General features: G+C 37.8%; 1 protein-coding gene across 2 annotated transcripts in view; it reads right to left on the bottom strand.

Annotated features, from left to right (window-relative positions):
- Positions 1 to 2,492: 2,492 nt before the first annotated feature.
- sgms1a (sphingomyelin synthase 1a) overlaps positions 2,493 to 17,682 on the bottom strand; it is a 26,231-nt gene continuing 11,041 nt past the window's right edge. Inside the window, exons 2-6 of one of the 2 annotated variants that reach the window (XM_008429386.2) lie at positions 9,170 to 10,019; positions 7,994 to 8,111; positions 6,405 to 6,558; positions 5,254 to 5,420; positions 2,493 to 4,771 (exon numbers count right to left, since the gene is read on the bottom strand). In XM_008429386.2, the coding sequence (XP_008427608.1) occupies positions 4,595 to 4,771; positions 5,254 to 5,420; positions 6,405 to 6,558; positions 7,994 to 8,111; positions 9,170 to 9,783 (1,230 nt within the window). In that variant the 5' untranslated portion in view covers positions 9,784 to 10,019 and the 3' untranslated portion in view covers positions 2,493 to 4,594. The remainder of the gene's footprint in view (positions 4,772 to 5,253; positions 5,421 to 6,404; positions 6,559 to 7,993; positions 8,112 to 9,169; positions 10,020 to 17,682) is intronic. The other variant, XM_017309204.1, reaches the window with a different exon arrangement.

Genomic DNA, 17,682 nt, shown 5'->3' with positions numbered 1-17,682 from the left:
TGTCTTTAACTAAAAAGTTACAAAAAAAAAGGAAAACTTAGTTTAATGCCTAATATTTTCCATTTAAGGAAATATAAATTTGTTATTGAAAATCCCATCCTAAAGAATGACATTATCCATCTGTATCATCTTTTATCTTATTAAATTTGCTTCGCTGATATTTTTCCCCCTCCAGAATCCAACTCTACTCGCCAGCAGCTCTATTTATATTTATTACCCGTTTCTTTTTTTTTTTTTTTTTAAAGTTCTTCTGACACATTTTTGTACTCCTTGCTGAATGGAAATATGGCAAGAATGGCAACGCTCTCTGTTACTCATTTTAAATAACATTTTTGCTGGTATCTGTAGTTTAATTTTCTAAATTAACCTACTCAGTTATGCATTTCCTTGGAGATGAGTAGAATATCTTTAATAACTGGACAGTGTATATGTTGAAGTTTAGCCCTTTCCGTACAGTATATTGTTTTTATTCCGTTTTCATATGTTCCAATTATAAATTTAATACGCACATAGATATAGTTCAGACATTGAAAGGAGTATATTCAAAAGTAGAGTGCAGTGAAGGATAAAAAAATTGGATTTGATATGATGATCAAGCAAGTTTTAACATCAAACAAACCAAGTAAATACAAAAACTAGCTGCCAAATGATTTCATTTACCGTACTTAGCAAAAACAAACAGTTTGTGATAACATGGCATTTAGCTTTTTCCTTTATTGTGGCAAACTCTTTAGAAGAATTGCTTAAATTTCTCCACATTGTTCTTTAGGCTATTTTCCAGTATGTACATAATGTCATACCACGTTAATCCGGTTTAATGTTTTGATCAGGGCTCTCCTAAACCTTCTTTTTGAACTATTCAGAGGAGCATTTGCTGGTGTGCTTTGCATCACTGGCCTGCTGCGTTACTCAAGTGAGCTTAAGGTTTGAGATCATAAACTGCTGATTGTTCTCCTTCAAGATTTTCTAGAAGCGAGCGGAATTACACTAGTGTCATTACGGTTAGCCACATAAGATAGCAGACGGGCTTTTCTGTTCTTTTTGCTCAGCAGTGGTTTTGGCCTCGGGACTCTCCCATGGATCAATCAGACAGCTACAGCTGACCCAGAACGCTGCTGCTCACATTTTCACTATTAAAGCCAGGAAAATGGAGCACATCATTTCAGTTTGGAAGTCCTTACACTCACTCTGTGTAGCTCAGAGAATAGACTTTAAAACACCGTTGTTAGCTTATGCATCGCTTAGGGATTTATTCATTAATAAATCCCTGATGAAACATGATAAATTCATTACCCCCCTGGAAGGGCAGCAACAGCACGTCAGTCAGGAGTAGCATCCAAATATTCCTGTGCATTTTTGACAACAGGAGTCACATTCTGACAGCAGCGAGCTATGTGATGCATTTAGCTGAACAAACATCTACTAACCTCAGAGAGTTCTGTACAACGATCATAAAAAATGGAAAGAAAAAAAAAACTGCAACAAATTACTGGATTTGAAATGTATATGCTGGTATTTGTTTTTAACAATGTGGTTCACTGAGGACGTTATGAGAATACTTGCACATTATATATAACAGATGCATGTTTGGAAGGTGGACAAAAGGTCTAGAGAGCAAACAATGTCACAAGGCTGACTACCGAATCAGCTCATGTCACTGAAGTGACTCAATGTCCCCACCTACTGGCGTTTTGTAAATCTGTTATGATGTCATCTTCACAAACAGCATTTATCATTTTGGCAATAATTGCATAGAGGGATGTGGTACGTGGCTCAACTTTTTCTAAATCGAGTACAAAAAAAGATTATCAAAAGGCAACTTTTCCCATTCTACTTGAATAATTTACCGTGGTTGCAGATGTAATCCCAGAGGAACTCATTCATTCTCATCAGAATCTGACAACCTCTAACCTCAGCTAGAATTACAATGGTTGGCTCCACTTGCAACTGGAAATAAGTCTGAAAAGTCAGTGAAAAACATTGACATTTTAGAGATCACTGATTTTACAAAATAGCTTTATTGTAAAATGCATGGAAAAGCCATCCATCCTTTCTCAGATCCTGTGTCTGAGATAATCTCTCAGTTCTTCTTTGAGGAGCTTTCCAGAAAATTTACAACTTGCAAAATACAAAATGGAAACCAGTAAATGTCCAGGACATACTTTGGCCTTATTGAAAATTAATTACAATGTAGTTTTGTGTTTATATTATACATTGTACTCTGAATTATGTATACAGAAATGTGTTGGCTCACCTCATGTCTTGGTATTTCTACACTAGATGAAACCATCAATTCTGAAAAACAAGAAAAGCAGAACTTGTTCAGCATTTGTACTTTTCCCACCAGAAACAATTATATAATGAAAAGATAGTCAAGTTATACATTGACTATCTTTTGTGACAAAGCTACATTCGCTTTTGTTTTTCAAACCATTTCATTTAAATCCATTTCAAAACAGCAACAAAAAGAAAGTAATGTAGAAAACTGACAGTACGCTTATAATAAAACAAATACTTTATTGTAAAATGTTTTATTCAAAAACATTCCAAGTAGATTCCTTTACCTTGACATATTTTCCAAATATGTGGCTTACACAAAAAATATATATATAAAGTGGGTGAGGACAGAGAAAAATGCAGACAACTAACTTTTGTTTGAGACAAAAACATGAAAAAAAAAAACTTGACTGGCAAATTAAATATAGCTTTCATCTTAGTCCAGACGTTGAATCTAAATCAGAGAACTGTTTTGGATTAAATGGCATCTGAAGTTAAAAGTATGGCCATCATGTGAGGGGATGGGGGGGTGGAGGCGCTGGTTCTCTTTAAAAGCTGAGAAAATCTTCTCAGTAAAAGTGAAATGATTTTTACTCTGAAACGATAATACTCCTGCTGGTTTCACTTTTCAAAAACAAGGGGCATTTTCTTCAACAAGAACTTGTACAAATCGTTATTCATACTCATTTGAATATTTGCCTCATCCAAAGATTAGTGCACATCTTTGTCATAAAAGCCGCTGAATAGAATTTGAAATGAAAGTTCTGCAGCATGAATCAAGTCTTCCCCTACACAGAAAGACGTAATACTTTTACAGTTCAGTCTGTTAAGCAAAGAAAAATAAACAACAATACATGATTTGGATGGATACGGACACATTTTCACATTCAGCAAAAATAAAATAACACATTAGATATTTATGATTAAATAAATGATCAGTTCTATGCAGCAGCAATTTTAAGATTGTTCCCCACAATTAAACTACAGAGGATTGTTGATGCACAAACTGAAGGAGAGCAGCTTGAAAAAAAAAAAAAAAAAGATGCATATAAACTAAGCTTTCAAAATTTACATGGATACATGTAGAAACTTTTTCTCTAAGGTTCATTGTTTCGCGTTGCTTTAAAAGCGTTCGGTTTCTGCACGTCAATGATCTGATTTGAAGCTGAGACTCCGACTGGGGAGCGAAGGAGGGGCTCAGCTGCAAGGACGCACAAGACGTGTCCGGATCCAGGATAACGACTCTTATCTCTGGCACCTGGGAGATCATCTCTCATCGGATGGCCTGTTAGGAAGCTGTGATTTTCAGATAAGCTCGTCTGAGAAAGAAAGTTAAAATTAGCATCCGCGATCCGGCTTTTGAACAAGGCTCAAGCTGGTTCAAGACTGACCGGTAAGAACAAAAACAGAAGACACGTTTAAAACTTAAAATACAATTAACAGTCGTTTTTTGTTTTTTTTTCTTCTGTTAAACGGATGTGGTAAAGCATCAGAATACTGAAATCACTGCACTTATATTTAGGAAGATCAATCTTCTGATAAGGCTAAGCGTCATCTTGGTTTTTATACATTCATAAGAACGGGACTTGCAGTTACGGGGTCGAGGAACCGCAACGGGGTTAGGGCGACGACACATGTTGTGACAATCAGGCTGAGGAAGGCACTGGGTTTATGTTATACCACATGAAACTCTTACGCTCTCCACTATCCATCTTGAAAAAGATAAAAATCTAAAAAAGTTTTTTTTTTTTTTTTTTAGCTGGAGATCATTTTGCTATTGAAAAATAAAGTTTGACATATTTAGAAAAAATATCTGCACCTTTGATTCATTTCAGCAAGGAGAGTTTACCAAAATCAAGTGGCTATAAAAAAAAAAAAAAGAAAAAAAAAAAAGGAAAACTTATGGCATTTTGGTTCTCAAATAAGCATCTGTTTGACACCGACTGCACTAGAAGTCTAGAAACAGAAAACTGTTGATACTTTTGTGCTGAGGGGAAAAAAATTGAGCTTTACGAGTTTATTAAAATGATATATCCACTAATACTAGCAGAAATGTTTGTGACCAATTCCCACTGAAGTAAAACCAGATTAATTAGTGTGCTTACAAAAACTTGCAGAAATGGAAAAAAGGACAACGGAAGGAAAAGCCAAAATGTCTAGACAGTCACAGTGCTACCCATTTAGACCGGGAGACTCCTGTTAGTAAGGGTGAAAAGGACAGCTCTACATGGAACGGTGCCATCTTCCACAGATTAAAAAATAGAAAACATAGCACTTGTTTAAGTCACAGTCCTCGCATGCTTCAGCTCCACGGGGGTCACTGCGTGTCCAGTCGGCTGTACTTCGTGCCACGGTTCCAGTGCATCGCCCGCACTGCGAGGGGCAGCTGGTAATTCCGAGGAACTGTGCCGTTCACGTTCTCTTCGAAATACTGGAAGAGTTTGTACCACCACACCCGCGACAACAGGTTGCTCTGTGACGTCTCCTTCAGCGACTGAAACACACGGACAAAAACGAAGGCCATCAATGGAGTCAGAATCTCTGATGTGGATTTGATTTTTGACAAATTAGCCATTATGTCACAGTTAACTCTTTCTTGCTCGGCTGTTTGACAAACTATTACAGTGTGGGACTGACAGAGGGCGCTCTGGTCTCCAACAAACATCTCAACCTTCACTGAACAAATTACACACACTTTTCATCTTCTGGAAGTTGAGTTGTGTTGCATTCCATTTTTTTTGTGAGTATTATAGATTTACAGCTGCACACTCCCTCGTATTGGTCTGTCATATAACACTAAAAACATTAAAAACATACATTCTGTGAATGACAGAAATCAAAAATATACTACGGCTTTGTAAAAAAAAAAAAAAAAAAAAAACACGCCAGAAGTAAATTCTCAAACTGTGGCGAAAAGCTTCGATTTGGCTCATTACGGCCAACTCTAACTGATCAGGAGTTACCCTGTGAACTCACCTGCTGGTTGGCTATCGTGTGGTACCACCAGAAGAGGCGGGTAGTGATGAAGTACGCCACAACCACGTCCACAGTGTAGTGGTCGTGGGCCAGGAGGATGCAGAATATCCCAGTGGCGCTCAGTGCCAGGCAGGCCCAGTGGTACAACCAAAAGCGCCTGGGGGAATCTAAAAGGGACACGGATCAAACGCACACAGAAGGGGAATTTTATTCAGCAATGGAATACTAATATTATTATTTAATTAATTGCTCTTACAGTATGTATAGTACTGTACACATTTGTGTGAGTGGATGTATTTTCCTTGTTTGTTCCTTTTTTTTCTTTACCTACTAAAGGGTATAATATGCTTTTTAAAAAAATCTTTTATGGCTCAAAATGAAACAATAAGTAAACAATAAGTGAATAAATTACGCCAAAAGTTCAGCTTGTACAACACGATGTCACTTAAAAGCTGTTCTACTTTTTAACCACTAGATGTCAGATCTGCATCAATTAGATTTATGGACACACTGCTAGATAAGTACTTGACCTACTTTCAATAAAACCTATAAAAAATTTTTTTTTAAAAAGGACAGCGTTCAACACCAAAACTGAAGGTGAAACATGATAATCTAATTACAATATCAAAAAGCCGCTTCAAATGCTGAAGTTTTCTTTCACGAAGACGGATCGAAGTAAAGAAACTGATCGGCCCAAAACCCCCACAGCATTGCACGCTGAAAAAAGACTGTTGCGGAACGGCCCAGTGTGACAGCTTGATGAGCGGTGCAATCATCATGCACCGAAACCAATTTTGCAAGGAGAGTATGCTGGTTGCGCAACGTTTCCTCTCCATCTTTGCTACATCTACATTTCCTACATTTCCTTGTGAAATCTGTTGCTAAAGCAAAGTCAAACTGAAACCACAAGCATCACTTGTGGCAGTGAAAATACTTTAAAAAATAAATAAATAAAAGGACAAACACCAGCCTATTAAACTTCATGTGCAAAAAATATTTAAAACGCAAAGAAGTCCGACAGCTGGATTGCGATGAAGTATTTCTAAAACAAGCTGTACACAAGTACACAGAGGTCAAAAGGTGACTGAGAAGCTAAATGTCCTCCATCTCATCAGTGCTGACTAATACATAGACACGACGAAGCGGCTTACACTCCTTGATGAAGAGGAACGTGAGCGTTAACATGACAGTGTGGCCGCTGTAAAGATAATCTCCACACATGGTGTGGGAGCCTGTGATGGAGAGGCCCCCGCCTGCAATCATTTTCATTATTCTCCTCATCTGTGCCTCCCAGTTCCCCAGGAGCTGAAACACACAAAGTCACACAATAAAATGTTATTCCAAAAGAAAACAGGCAAACAGGAAAAAAAAAAAAAAAAAAACTACAAAGACATAACAGTTGAAAATAAGGATGTTTGATTTCTATGGGTTAAATGACAACATCTCAATTTCTAAAACATTTTTCAGTAAGTTGTCTCCTTACAACAGGTGTCATTTCTTACAACACAATCCAATTAAAACAAAACTAAGATGAAATAAATCAAGTTAATGCTGCACAAAAAGAAGCTTTTTTCTTCTTCTTGGAATTGACCTCCTAACATCTTCTACAAAAGAGCAAAGTTGGTCTTTCTCCTGAAAGATAGCGCAACTTTGACGGATATAAAGGAAGCATTTGATTTCAGTGATAAAACACCTGGTTCAAATCTTCATCCTTAACCAGGAGCTGAACCTTGGTAGCATTTCCACTTTAGTTTCATGTTCCTCATCACAAATAGACAGTGCTTTAAACTCATATTTGACATGACAATGTTTCCCGCAGTAAATGCGACTTAAGAAAACTTTTTTCCAATGTCATCATTCTACAGTTCCTTAGAAAAGTATTTTCGTATTAGTATTTTTTATATTTCTCCATGTTACAATCACTCACACCACTGTTTTAAATGGGATTGCATCTAATAAACCAACAAAAAATGCAGCATGAGTACGAAGCTGAGCAAATTGATTTATGGCTTCCTATGTTAATTTTAGAGCAAAAAAAATAAAAAATCATCATCTGACCTGACCTGTATTTGTATTCAGTTCCCTTTAATCTGATAAATAAAATGTAAAAAGTCAACTTGTGAGTTTAGATAAGAGCACGAAGACATAAATTCAATTGACAATAGGTAGGAAACCCTGAAATTGTTCTCCATCCAATCTGACAGTTTGAGCCATTTTGCATAGAAGAATAGGAACAAGATTTAGTCTACAGATGTATCTACGCCAAAAGAACTCTAGTTAGTGGCTACAGATCTAAAAATAAATACATAACTCAATTTTAAGTTTTTACTTAAATTTTTTTTAAAATAAAACCAAAATTTAACAGTTATGCACTGCTTTTTGTTAATCTTTTGCATGAAATTCCAATAAAAAAACCCAGCAGTTTATAGATGCAACGTGACAAAAGGTGACAGGGTTCCAAAGGTATGAACATTGCTCCAAGGTGTTATGTAAATAATACTCTTTAAAACTGATAATATGTGCAATCAAGCAAACAGAAACCCATACAGGTAGGAGCAATTAAACCTGTTATGTAATCAAAACCTCGTGAAGCAACAGCTCAAAGGTCCACGTCACCGAAGCAGGGCATAACTTAGAAATGTTTACAGGAAAGCGTGAACAAGTATTTCTGACGTATTTTTTTTCTTTAATTTGCTAAAGCCATTTATTTTTAATTTGAGACACAAAACAAATATTCTACCTTTGGTGAGCACTTGAAGTGCATCCCGGGAACCGGAAGAGTAGTGATATACATTGTAATACATCGGTAGAGATAGAGTGTTCCTACAATGAAGAAGAACCTCCTGCCTACAATTGATCTGCAAAGAAAAAGAGAAGAAAAATGATCACAATCAAGTCTTGCATAGCTGAGACCAGACACATGTCACTATTAAAGGTACTGAAGTTACAACTGCAAAACCACAACAAAGGCTCAGGTCCTTTAACTACATCTTTACAAAAAAAAAAGGCAAAATATTTCCTACAGGGAAAAATGTAAAGAATCATAATATGGAGACCCACACACATTGCTCTCTTCAACGTAATGGTGTTTTCAAACTATAAATTCTATAAGCAGGTAAAAATCCCAATATTTCAAACTTTTTCAGTATAAAATTCACAGGTTTTCCAACATATTCTGAACATTTAGGAAACGTTTACCAAGTCGGGCGCCATCATTTGTATGTTGCAGTTATGAAAAAACATACAGCCTGGCGTCCAATAGAGGATTATTTCAGATTTTTATTTCACTTTTATATTGATACAAAGACACATAAAATCTGATCTCTAATCCAAAAATATATAGGATTTAAGATTTCTCACCAACTCTATGATTTGTTATGTATTTAGTGTCAATGCATTGCTTGGAATAATAATAATAATAAAAAAAAACTGTTCAAGTCCAGTTTCAAGGTCTGATTTAAATGAGTCAAAAGGTCAAAAAAATACTGGCATTTCACATTTTTGTGTCAGTAATGGCTCTACAAATAATTAAATACAAATAATCAGTAACCTTGCGATATAACAAAGATAAAGGACATTATCTAAATATAAATTAGCCTTTTTTTTATAATTCCACTTTTTTTAGCAAAAATAAGGTAATGAGGAATAAAGTCTGACACTCAGTATTCCCTTTTTTATATTTAAAGTCAAAAAAATTGTTTCCCCCTTTTCAGATTTTTCAAGACTGCAGTAACTAATATAACTGCACTAAAGTCAAAACAACAGGTAATGGCTTATAGATACAATATGTTAAATAACAGCAACAAGACCATGTTTTTATTTTGCACAAGCACCATGAAACCTTGGCATTTCGACAGACCCAGGCCTATTTTGGAGAAATAAAGGACATGCTGAGATGCAACATGACGGCTCGTACCTGTGCTTAAGAAGCATCCACTGTATCAGCCACAGGCCCACCAGCAGCATGCCGTTAATCTCGCAGATGGAGAAAGCCCATTCACGCCTGTCGAACAGGTCGAAGAACTTATCGGGCAGCGGCGGAGTGTGCTCCTTCGGAGGAACTCGTTCATGGACCACTGAAATGACGACACTAGTGGTGACGAAGCACACCACAGCATAGATGAATGCTATGCCTGTCTTCCCCCACTCTGTGGGGAATGGGGAGCGAGTAGGTTCTATTGTTGGCATAGGAATGTGGATCATCTCCCGGTCAGAGTCCTTCCTCCCCAAGGTGCCATTCCTCTGAGGCTTGCTAGTTCCGTTGGGTATCCCCGCTACGTGCCCGTTTGCGTGACCGTTTTTATGATCCTCGATGTGGGTCTCTATCCGGAGGATCTCCATCCGCTCCAACAGCCGCTCCCCGCCGTCAGGTGACACCCTCGAGAGGGGAGGCACCTTGAAATCTGCCTCGGTGAGCCTGAGCAGAGCGGGGCCGTCTGTCTGTCTGAGGGCATGCGTGTACTCTGGCATACTCTCTTTGCTCAGCCAATCAGAAACATCTTTTATCGACCATGCCGCCACATTCTTCATCTTGAACAGTGGTCAACGGTGAGGATCAGGAGAGTCCTCAAATTAGAGGGCAAAGTTTATAGGAGGAGCGGCCGTCTATGAGGCAGTAGCAAGACATCTGTAGTTCTGACACATGGTGCGTCTTTATCCAGAGGGAGTCCAGGTTCCTCTTGACATCCGAAAGAGAAGGAAGGCAGCCGGGACTCTCAGGAACAGACGGTTTTCTTCACCTCAGCAGCTTCTTCAAAGCAGCTCTGCTAAAAGAAGGACAAACATGTGCGTGTTAGATTTTAGTGATTTAAAGTAATAGCTTTAATTCACTAATAAATATCAACAAATAATCCAGCTATTTTTTTTCATTTAAGATACTGGAAGAAAGAAAGGCAAAATCAGTTTGACCTGTTAATTAAACACATTAACAGTACCAACGGCCCCTTGTGCGATTTTCCTGAGTTCATTAGAAGTCAGATACAGGTTATATTTTTGTGCAGAAATTGGGATATTCCGATTTCCTAAAACTACTGTGCTATAGCAATGTTCCCCGGCTGCATCTGCAGCGGTGCTCTTGAACTTTTGTGAGCTGTACACGTCAGCCATCTTCATCGGTCGGCTCCGTCTGAGTTCCAAAACAAACACGGTAGACAAAGCATCAGCGTCAAAGAAGCCTGATTATAAAGGCTTCCCAGAGTTTTCAAAGGCCAAAAGATCTAAAGTATGGGTGTACTTCAGTATGAAGGGTCTGGGTTCTCTGTATGGTTTTGTGGTCTGCCACATTTTCCACTGAATTTCAATTAATGACGTCATAATATGTCAGATTGAAGAACACACTGCCTGCTTCCAGATACATTTTTTGTTCAGTTCATCGTTTGCTCAAATTTTATTTCATGTAATGCAATAAATGTAAATGAAGTAAAACTTGCTTTTGATATTATAGTAGTCAATTAAACTAAAAAGTAGTCATTAGATTTATACAGTCAGTGTCATTAGGATACTAACCTCTTAAACTACTTTTTAAATAGATGTTACAAAGACTTAAGAGGCCATGAACTGCTAAGCTGATTCACTCAGACGCTGGTACAAAACAGACATCTATTAATAGAAAGCCGGTGTCTTATGTTGTACACATAAAGGTAAATCTCAAAAGCAGTGCATTATTTCTTGCCAGTCATCTCAGAAAGTGAAACGGTCATTATAAAGATTCTTTACAGAGTAAAAAAAAATTGTAGCTCTTATTTTTGCTTTATTAGTGATTTTGTCTTTCAGGTTAACCCCTCCCCCCCAAAGTTCAGTGTCTCAGAAAATTTGAATATCACAGGCCAATCACAAATAGATGTTTTATGCAAGCACAAACGTCAAGCATCTGCAAAGTGTGTATGTTTCTATGCATTCATTACATGGCTGGGCCTCCTCTTGCATGAATTACTGCACTGTTGCATAGAGATCAGCCTGTGGCACTTGTTAGGTGTAATGGGAGTCCAGATTGTTTTGATAAGCTGCCTTCAGGTCTTCTGGCTTGTTGGGTCTGGTTTTTATCGTCTTCCTCTTGACTAGAGCCCATAGGTTTCCTACGGGGTCAAAGGTCAGAGGAATTTGCTGGCCAATCAAAAACAGGAACACCATTGCCACTTAGCCAGTTTCTGGTACTGTTGACAGTCAGGGTAGGTGCCAAGTCCTGCTGGACAATAAAATCAACATTTCTGTACAAATTGTTAGCAGAGGGAAGCATGAAGTGCTCTAAAATTTTCTGGTGATTAGGGTGCACAATTCGCTTGCTCCTCTCCACAAACCCAAAACCAAACTGAGAACAATGGGGGTCAAGGCCATCTCCGTTGCTGCTCCATGTCTATGGACCTGACACTCTGAGAGCACCACAATCCACTGACTGGTTTAAAAAAAAACGGACTGTTTTTAAGACATTTCTTTTTGGCAACATTTTGCTTCACTTTCTTTGATAAGTTTTAATCTCCTATTTATTCACATATCTAATGTTTTTTATTGATTGTAATTGCTTGGTGTTTGTTTTTTTTAGACCTTTTTAGATATATCGTAAGATATAAAGGGCTTTTTGCAGTATGCCAATTTTCCAACACACTGAATTTAGGTTACTATCTGTAACCCATAATTACAAAGGTTAAAAGAAACAAGTCCTGGTATGTTTTACAAGGATTCTGTGTAAAATACGAGTTTCCCTTTCTGAGATGACTAGCAAGAAATATTGCACTGTTATGCAACATTCAAATTTTTTGAGATGTGCTTGTAAATGAATGTAGAAATAAATGAAAGAATTGGAGGAGGAAATTAATTGTGAAGCATTTAAAAAATGAAGAAACAAATCAAAATGTGACGTCAGCCAAGATTTACGGCTGTGCCAGGAGGTGCAATATCTTCTTACAAAATCTGAGGAAACTTAATAAACAAAGGAATGTATCAGGAAAACAATACACCACATATAAAAGGCACAGGAAAGGTGTATCTTAAAAATAAGGCCCAATGCACATTATATCTCGATAGTAACTATTTAAAAACGTCTGTTTTCAAACAAGCTTTGGCTGGGAGCTGTGCGGGCCAGTTGAATCATGTGCATGTCTTCATTCATAGAGACCTGCAACCTTAGAGATTCTTTTGAAATTTATCAGCAAAGTAAGTCACATTGTGTTCTCTATGCCGCTACTATTGGCTACTATTTCTGATGTACTTTTTTACAACCTGGTACACCTCGTTACATTTCTGGATGAATGATGACTTTTTCAGTATTTAATCCATTAGCTCATTTTAATTATGCCCAAAAAGATCATTTTACTTTCTTATTTTATAAAAGCTTTCAAAATCATTACAAAAAACAATACACAGTAAAGCTATGATAACGGAGGGTTGATTTGGTCGCCAGCACAAAGCCTACACATTACAAGTCGCAGGCACCATGTTAAATCAAGCAAATTCTAAGTACTTGAAGGAGTAAAATATAGTAAAAAGACAAAATGTCTACAATGAGAGTGCACTGAGAGACTTCAAAACCAAACCTGTGGTGGGTTTTTTTTTGGGGGGAGGGGGTTTTAGCAGCTCACCTTGCCAGGCATTTCCACTTTTGTGGTTCAAAACAAAACTGAGACAATGCACATTTCTGTTTAATGTGGTCAAACCCATCAACCTCAGAACGCCATCGTCCTAAGTAATGTTCACCAAAAAATAAATCCATTATATTCAATCTTAAGCTTTATTTCAGTAGGTGGTTATATTTATCGAATAGGTCTTTAACTCAGTACTTTTAGTCCACTTTTTTTTTACACAATAAGGTCGCTTCATGATTTCAAACAGGAAATGTCCTTTATTTTTTCCTGTTTACTTTTCAGTTCCTCCCAAATAGCTCTTATAACACTTAAGGAAACAAAGTCTGCAGCAAGATGACATCAGTAAACATAAATTATTTTCACATCCATTACAGACTGTAGCATTAAAATGGTTTTAAACAAGAGAATATATTCTGCAAATTCTTCAGCCTGTAAACAAAATAATTTCTGATTCATAATCACCTAGTTCTATAGTCAAAAAATAAATAAAAATTATAGTGTGGTTTGGCCCACTCCAAACTCTAGGCAACAGCTGTGGACACAGAGATGAACTAGGACATCTGTTGCATATCATTCATTTGTTTACAGACAGCGATGTCAGTGGTAGACACAGGGTGTGCTTTGCTCATGTGCGGGGGTGTGTGGTTGTGGGGGAGGTGATGATGAGCTGGAGGCGAGCTCTGATCTGCAGCAATGGGAGGAGATAACTGGGTGTATGAGGCTGAATCTGACTGGTGGAAGGGCCCTAGAAGTCAGCAAGGCTGGAGCTGAGCATTAGGTCTGCAGCCCCAACCCTGTCAAAAGGGCAGCGAATCAACCGTTATGCATCTGTACGGCCTGGTCTGGCCAGGCCCAAAGCAGCGAAACACACTGGCAAGCTGGATGGTTGGCAGAACAAACTTCACACAAGCACCTGATCTCGCCTCGTTTCCACTTGGAGGCCTGTTCAGTCAGGCCGGTTTAGTTTCTCCAACTTCACCTGAATTCAGTGTAAGGTCACGTCGCACAGCTTATGTGTTACATAACTGCCAAAAGAGGAAAAATAAACCATATAGTATCACATAGTATCATGTGGGGGTGGGAGGGATTGTCCAGGTGCGTCTCTGAACTCAGTTGATTGTCAGCAGGTGTGAACAGTATTGAATGAAGATAAAGAACACGAGTGACGGTTATCTATTACTTCAGACTGTTCCCACATCATAGATTAGGTGTCTCCAAGTCAGCTGTGAGAACGACCTTTGGTCTATGAATCAGCTTAACGCTCGTTGCGCAGAAATAATCTCCTTCAAATGAATAGGAAAACAGACCAATTCTGAACCAATAAACAACCTTGAAATTAAAAGGGTAAATAAAATACAGTGTTCTACAAAATGTACAATTATTGTGCTTTGTAGTTAAATATGCAATTTTACATATTATTCATATTGAAGAATTTATGAAAGGTGGTGAGACGGTGCAAAACGTTTTATACTGTTGAATTCAGTTTTACAAGTCATGTCAGCTTTTATTTACGAGCAATTTACCCCCATAGCCAATGAAAGTTCCTTCACTACTATGAAAAAAAACTAAAAGACAAACTATCTGGAACAGACGGAAGGAAGTCTAACCATGAAACGTGTTGCATTTTAAACAAGATGTTATTGAGTCACTGAAGCGCTCATCTTTTGCCTGTTACTATATAACTAAAGCACTCAAAGGAAGGTCTATAGAAAGAGCTCTATTGTAATATGTTTACACTGAAGTTCTTTTTACATCAGTGACATCATTCACTTGGACCCGGATGCTTAAACCACTTAAGGAAATCGCTGTTTTTCCCCCCCCCCCCCAGCCTCACCGCACAAAGGTACAACCCACAGAGCAAAGCAAACACAAAGAATAAAAAAAAGCCCTTGGATGAACAAGGGCTTTGAAAACCAAAATCTGTTATCAAACAATGAAGGTCCATAGCTTATGATCAGAACATAATAAATGCTTTCTTTTTCTTTACGCAATTTCATTTATATTTTTATATGATGTTGAATGGGTCTGAGAATTTATTTTCTCAATGAAATTTTAACGTGTGTAAATAAGTCAAAATAAAATAGAATTTGTTGGTAGTTCATATTATCAGTTTGAATGCAGTTTTGATGAACTACAAAACTACAACTAAACTTAATGAAGTTGTGTTGCTTTGTCCAAGATGGTGTTTCATGTCCTCATGAAAATAAACTTTTGGAAATTTGATTTTCTTAAATCTCGAAAAAAAAACAACAAGAAAACAAGCAAGTGCCTAAGGAGATGAATCAGATGTTGACATAACTGGGACAGAGCATCACATGAGCCTTATGTTCAGGCCTGTTGCGATAAACGATAGGTTTGACCTATCAACCTCATTTTAATTATCGGCTTTATCGTCTCTTCCTGCCTTTTTTTCTTTCTATTGATGACACTGAAAAAAGGCTCAGCTCCGGTGCTCTCCACTGACCCTCCCTTCCTCATTTCCTTAGTGTAATGTCCAGCTCACACTACACGAGTTGTCGGCCGATTGTTGGCCCATTTTCTAAACCTGAGAGACCACACATTAGCCGACAGAAATCCTAGGTATAACGGTTCGATCGGGTTCGATCGTGCCGTGTGGTGTCCAGCCACATGGGCACAAAATAACGGCTACAAGTCCAGTTAACCAATTTTAAAATCAGGCATTAATCAATGCTTTACTAAAATCTACCTGCAATGCATGTGGCTAGAGTCAGCGTAAAGTCCTGACTGACTGAAAATCGTTGTAACCAGTGGTGGGAAGTAACAAAGTACAAGTACTTCGTTACTGTACTTAAGTACAATTTTTGTGTATCTGTACTTTACTTAAGTAGATTTAATAATGGGTACTTTCTACTTTTACTCCACTACATTTTACAGTATCTGTAAAATTTCTACTTCACTACATTTCTACAAAACTGTCGCGTTACTCGTTACATCCAAGTTGTATTGTGCTTTTTTTCCGTTAAAATGTGAAGTTCAGGGACTTAAGGTGGCACCGTAAAATCCAAGCAATAACGTGACTTGCGTGTCTGTTGTCACCGATCGCCTCCCCCTTTACGCACAAGCGGAGCTCCAGACATGCGCAGTGGTTTCCTCTGAGCGGGAGAATGTCTGTCTAATCGACAGTAATATAATAGCGCTGCATAAATCATAGATATGGCGACATGTAAAATAAGCAGCGCTTCGCTTTCACAGACGGTGGGGACTTTGTCCAACTTTTAGCGTTACTTTGAAGGAAAGTTTAAAGAAAGGTAAGATCTGTGGACGTGATGCTATTAAAGCTAGCTGTACTGAGACACACATGTTGCATCTGGGATGAAAAAAAGTTTTCACTCATGCGCTGAATTATTGTGTGGAGGTGTTGACTGAGGTATCGCATATATGGGACAACGCTGTGACCAAAGTCTGCATGGTATGACATTCAAGAACAATCCGATTCTTCTGGACAGATCTTTACTGATTAAATTTATTTCAGCTCTCAGTATTTAATATCTAGGTGTTTTATGGGAATGTGGATCTTTCAGATCAATTTGAGAAGCAATTTTGATAGGTAAAACAATTTTTTTGTGTCACGTAGAGCGGGGTGCTGGTCTTGACTTGGTCTTGGGTAGGTGGTCTTGACTACAACTCTGCTACGTGGCTCCTTGGTTGCCTGTCCTCCCCCACCCACTTTCTTTCCATCCCCTTTCTGTTGGATTTCTTTAAAAATAAAAGCCACTAGTGGCAAAAAGAGTGAAATTCATGCTATGTTAGGACAGGAGACAAGATGTTTCCATCCCTGAAATTATGATGCATAGAATCAGATATCCAAGTCTAAACTATGTTACAGAGAGTAAACACAACATGCTTTATCTGTGGCATTGTTAATTAAAATGGCACATTTCTAATGTATTAAAATTAAATGCAATCAGTTCACTAATTATATTGTATTAAGGATTAGGTAATACATTCAGCAAGTACTTTTACTTTTAATACTTAAGAATTTTGAAAAACCAGTACTTTACTTTGACTTAAGTACAAATGTTAATGTGGTAGTTTTTCTTTTACTTGAGTACATTTTTGTCTGTGTATTTGTACTTTTACTTAAGTACATTTTTTGAGTACTTTCTCCACCACTGATTGTAACCTATTTATGTCACGTTAACGAAGAACAGCTGAAAACTTACTGGGTTTATCAACTGCAGTAGCAATTTGGCTCCAACTCATCTCCTTATCATTTCTATATTCTCTGCACAAAATGTGGAATAAACAATAATGTTGTTTCCACAAATCATCTCCGATGTCCGCTGGACTTTGTGTCAGCTGTTTGGGATTTTCCTGCGTTATTTCCCCTCAGAAAGCATGGAGGAGAATCCGTGCTGATTGGCTACCTGTCACATTCAGCGTTAAGCTCCCAGTCGGGAAAACCCCCTGATTTAGATCGAGGCGGGCCACGACGATCTACCGTAACCCACCACACACTGCAGGATGATCAGTTACAAAACCACAAGCGACAATCTTAGATCGGCCAACGATCTAAGATTATCTTAAGGGGAAAATAGGGGCAAAAAATTGTGTAGTGTGAACTATTGCATTAGGTTGTCGGATGTGCCCATCTTCTTTATTTAAATCTAGTGATTACTGAAGGGCAATATAGTATACAGATTTAATAATCTACACTCTTCTGGTTGAATGCAGTATTTATGTGCCAATCAGGTTTTTTCCTGCCGATACCGATCACCCATGAGGGCCGATCACCAATACCGATCACATAATTATTATTTTTTTTTATTATTATACACACTACCGGTTAAATTATGTGGGAAAAGGAACCATGAATTCACCTTAATTTAGA

The sequence above is a fragment of the Poecilia reticulata genome, linkage group LG15 (genome assembly GCF_000633615.1).
Source record: "Poecilia reticulata strain Guanapo linkage group LG15, Guppy_female_1.0+MT, whole genome shotgun sequence".
NCBI classification, from domain to species: domain Eukaryota; kingdom Metazoa; phylum Chordata; class Actinopteri; order Cyprinodontiformes; family Poeciliidae; genus Poecilia; species Poecilia reticulata.
This window is presented reverse-complemented; position numbering and strand designations above follow the sequence as displayed.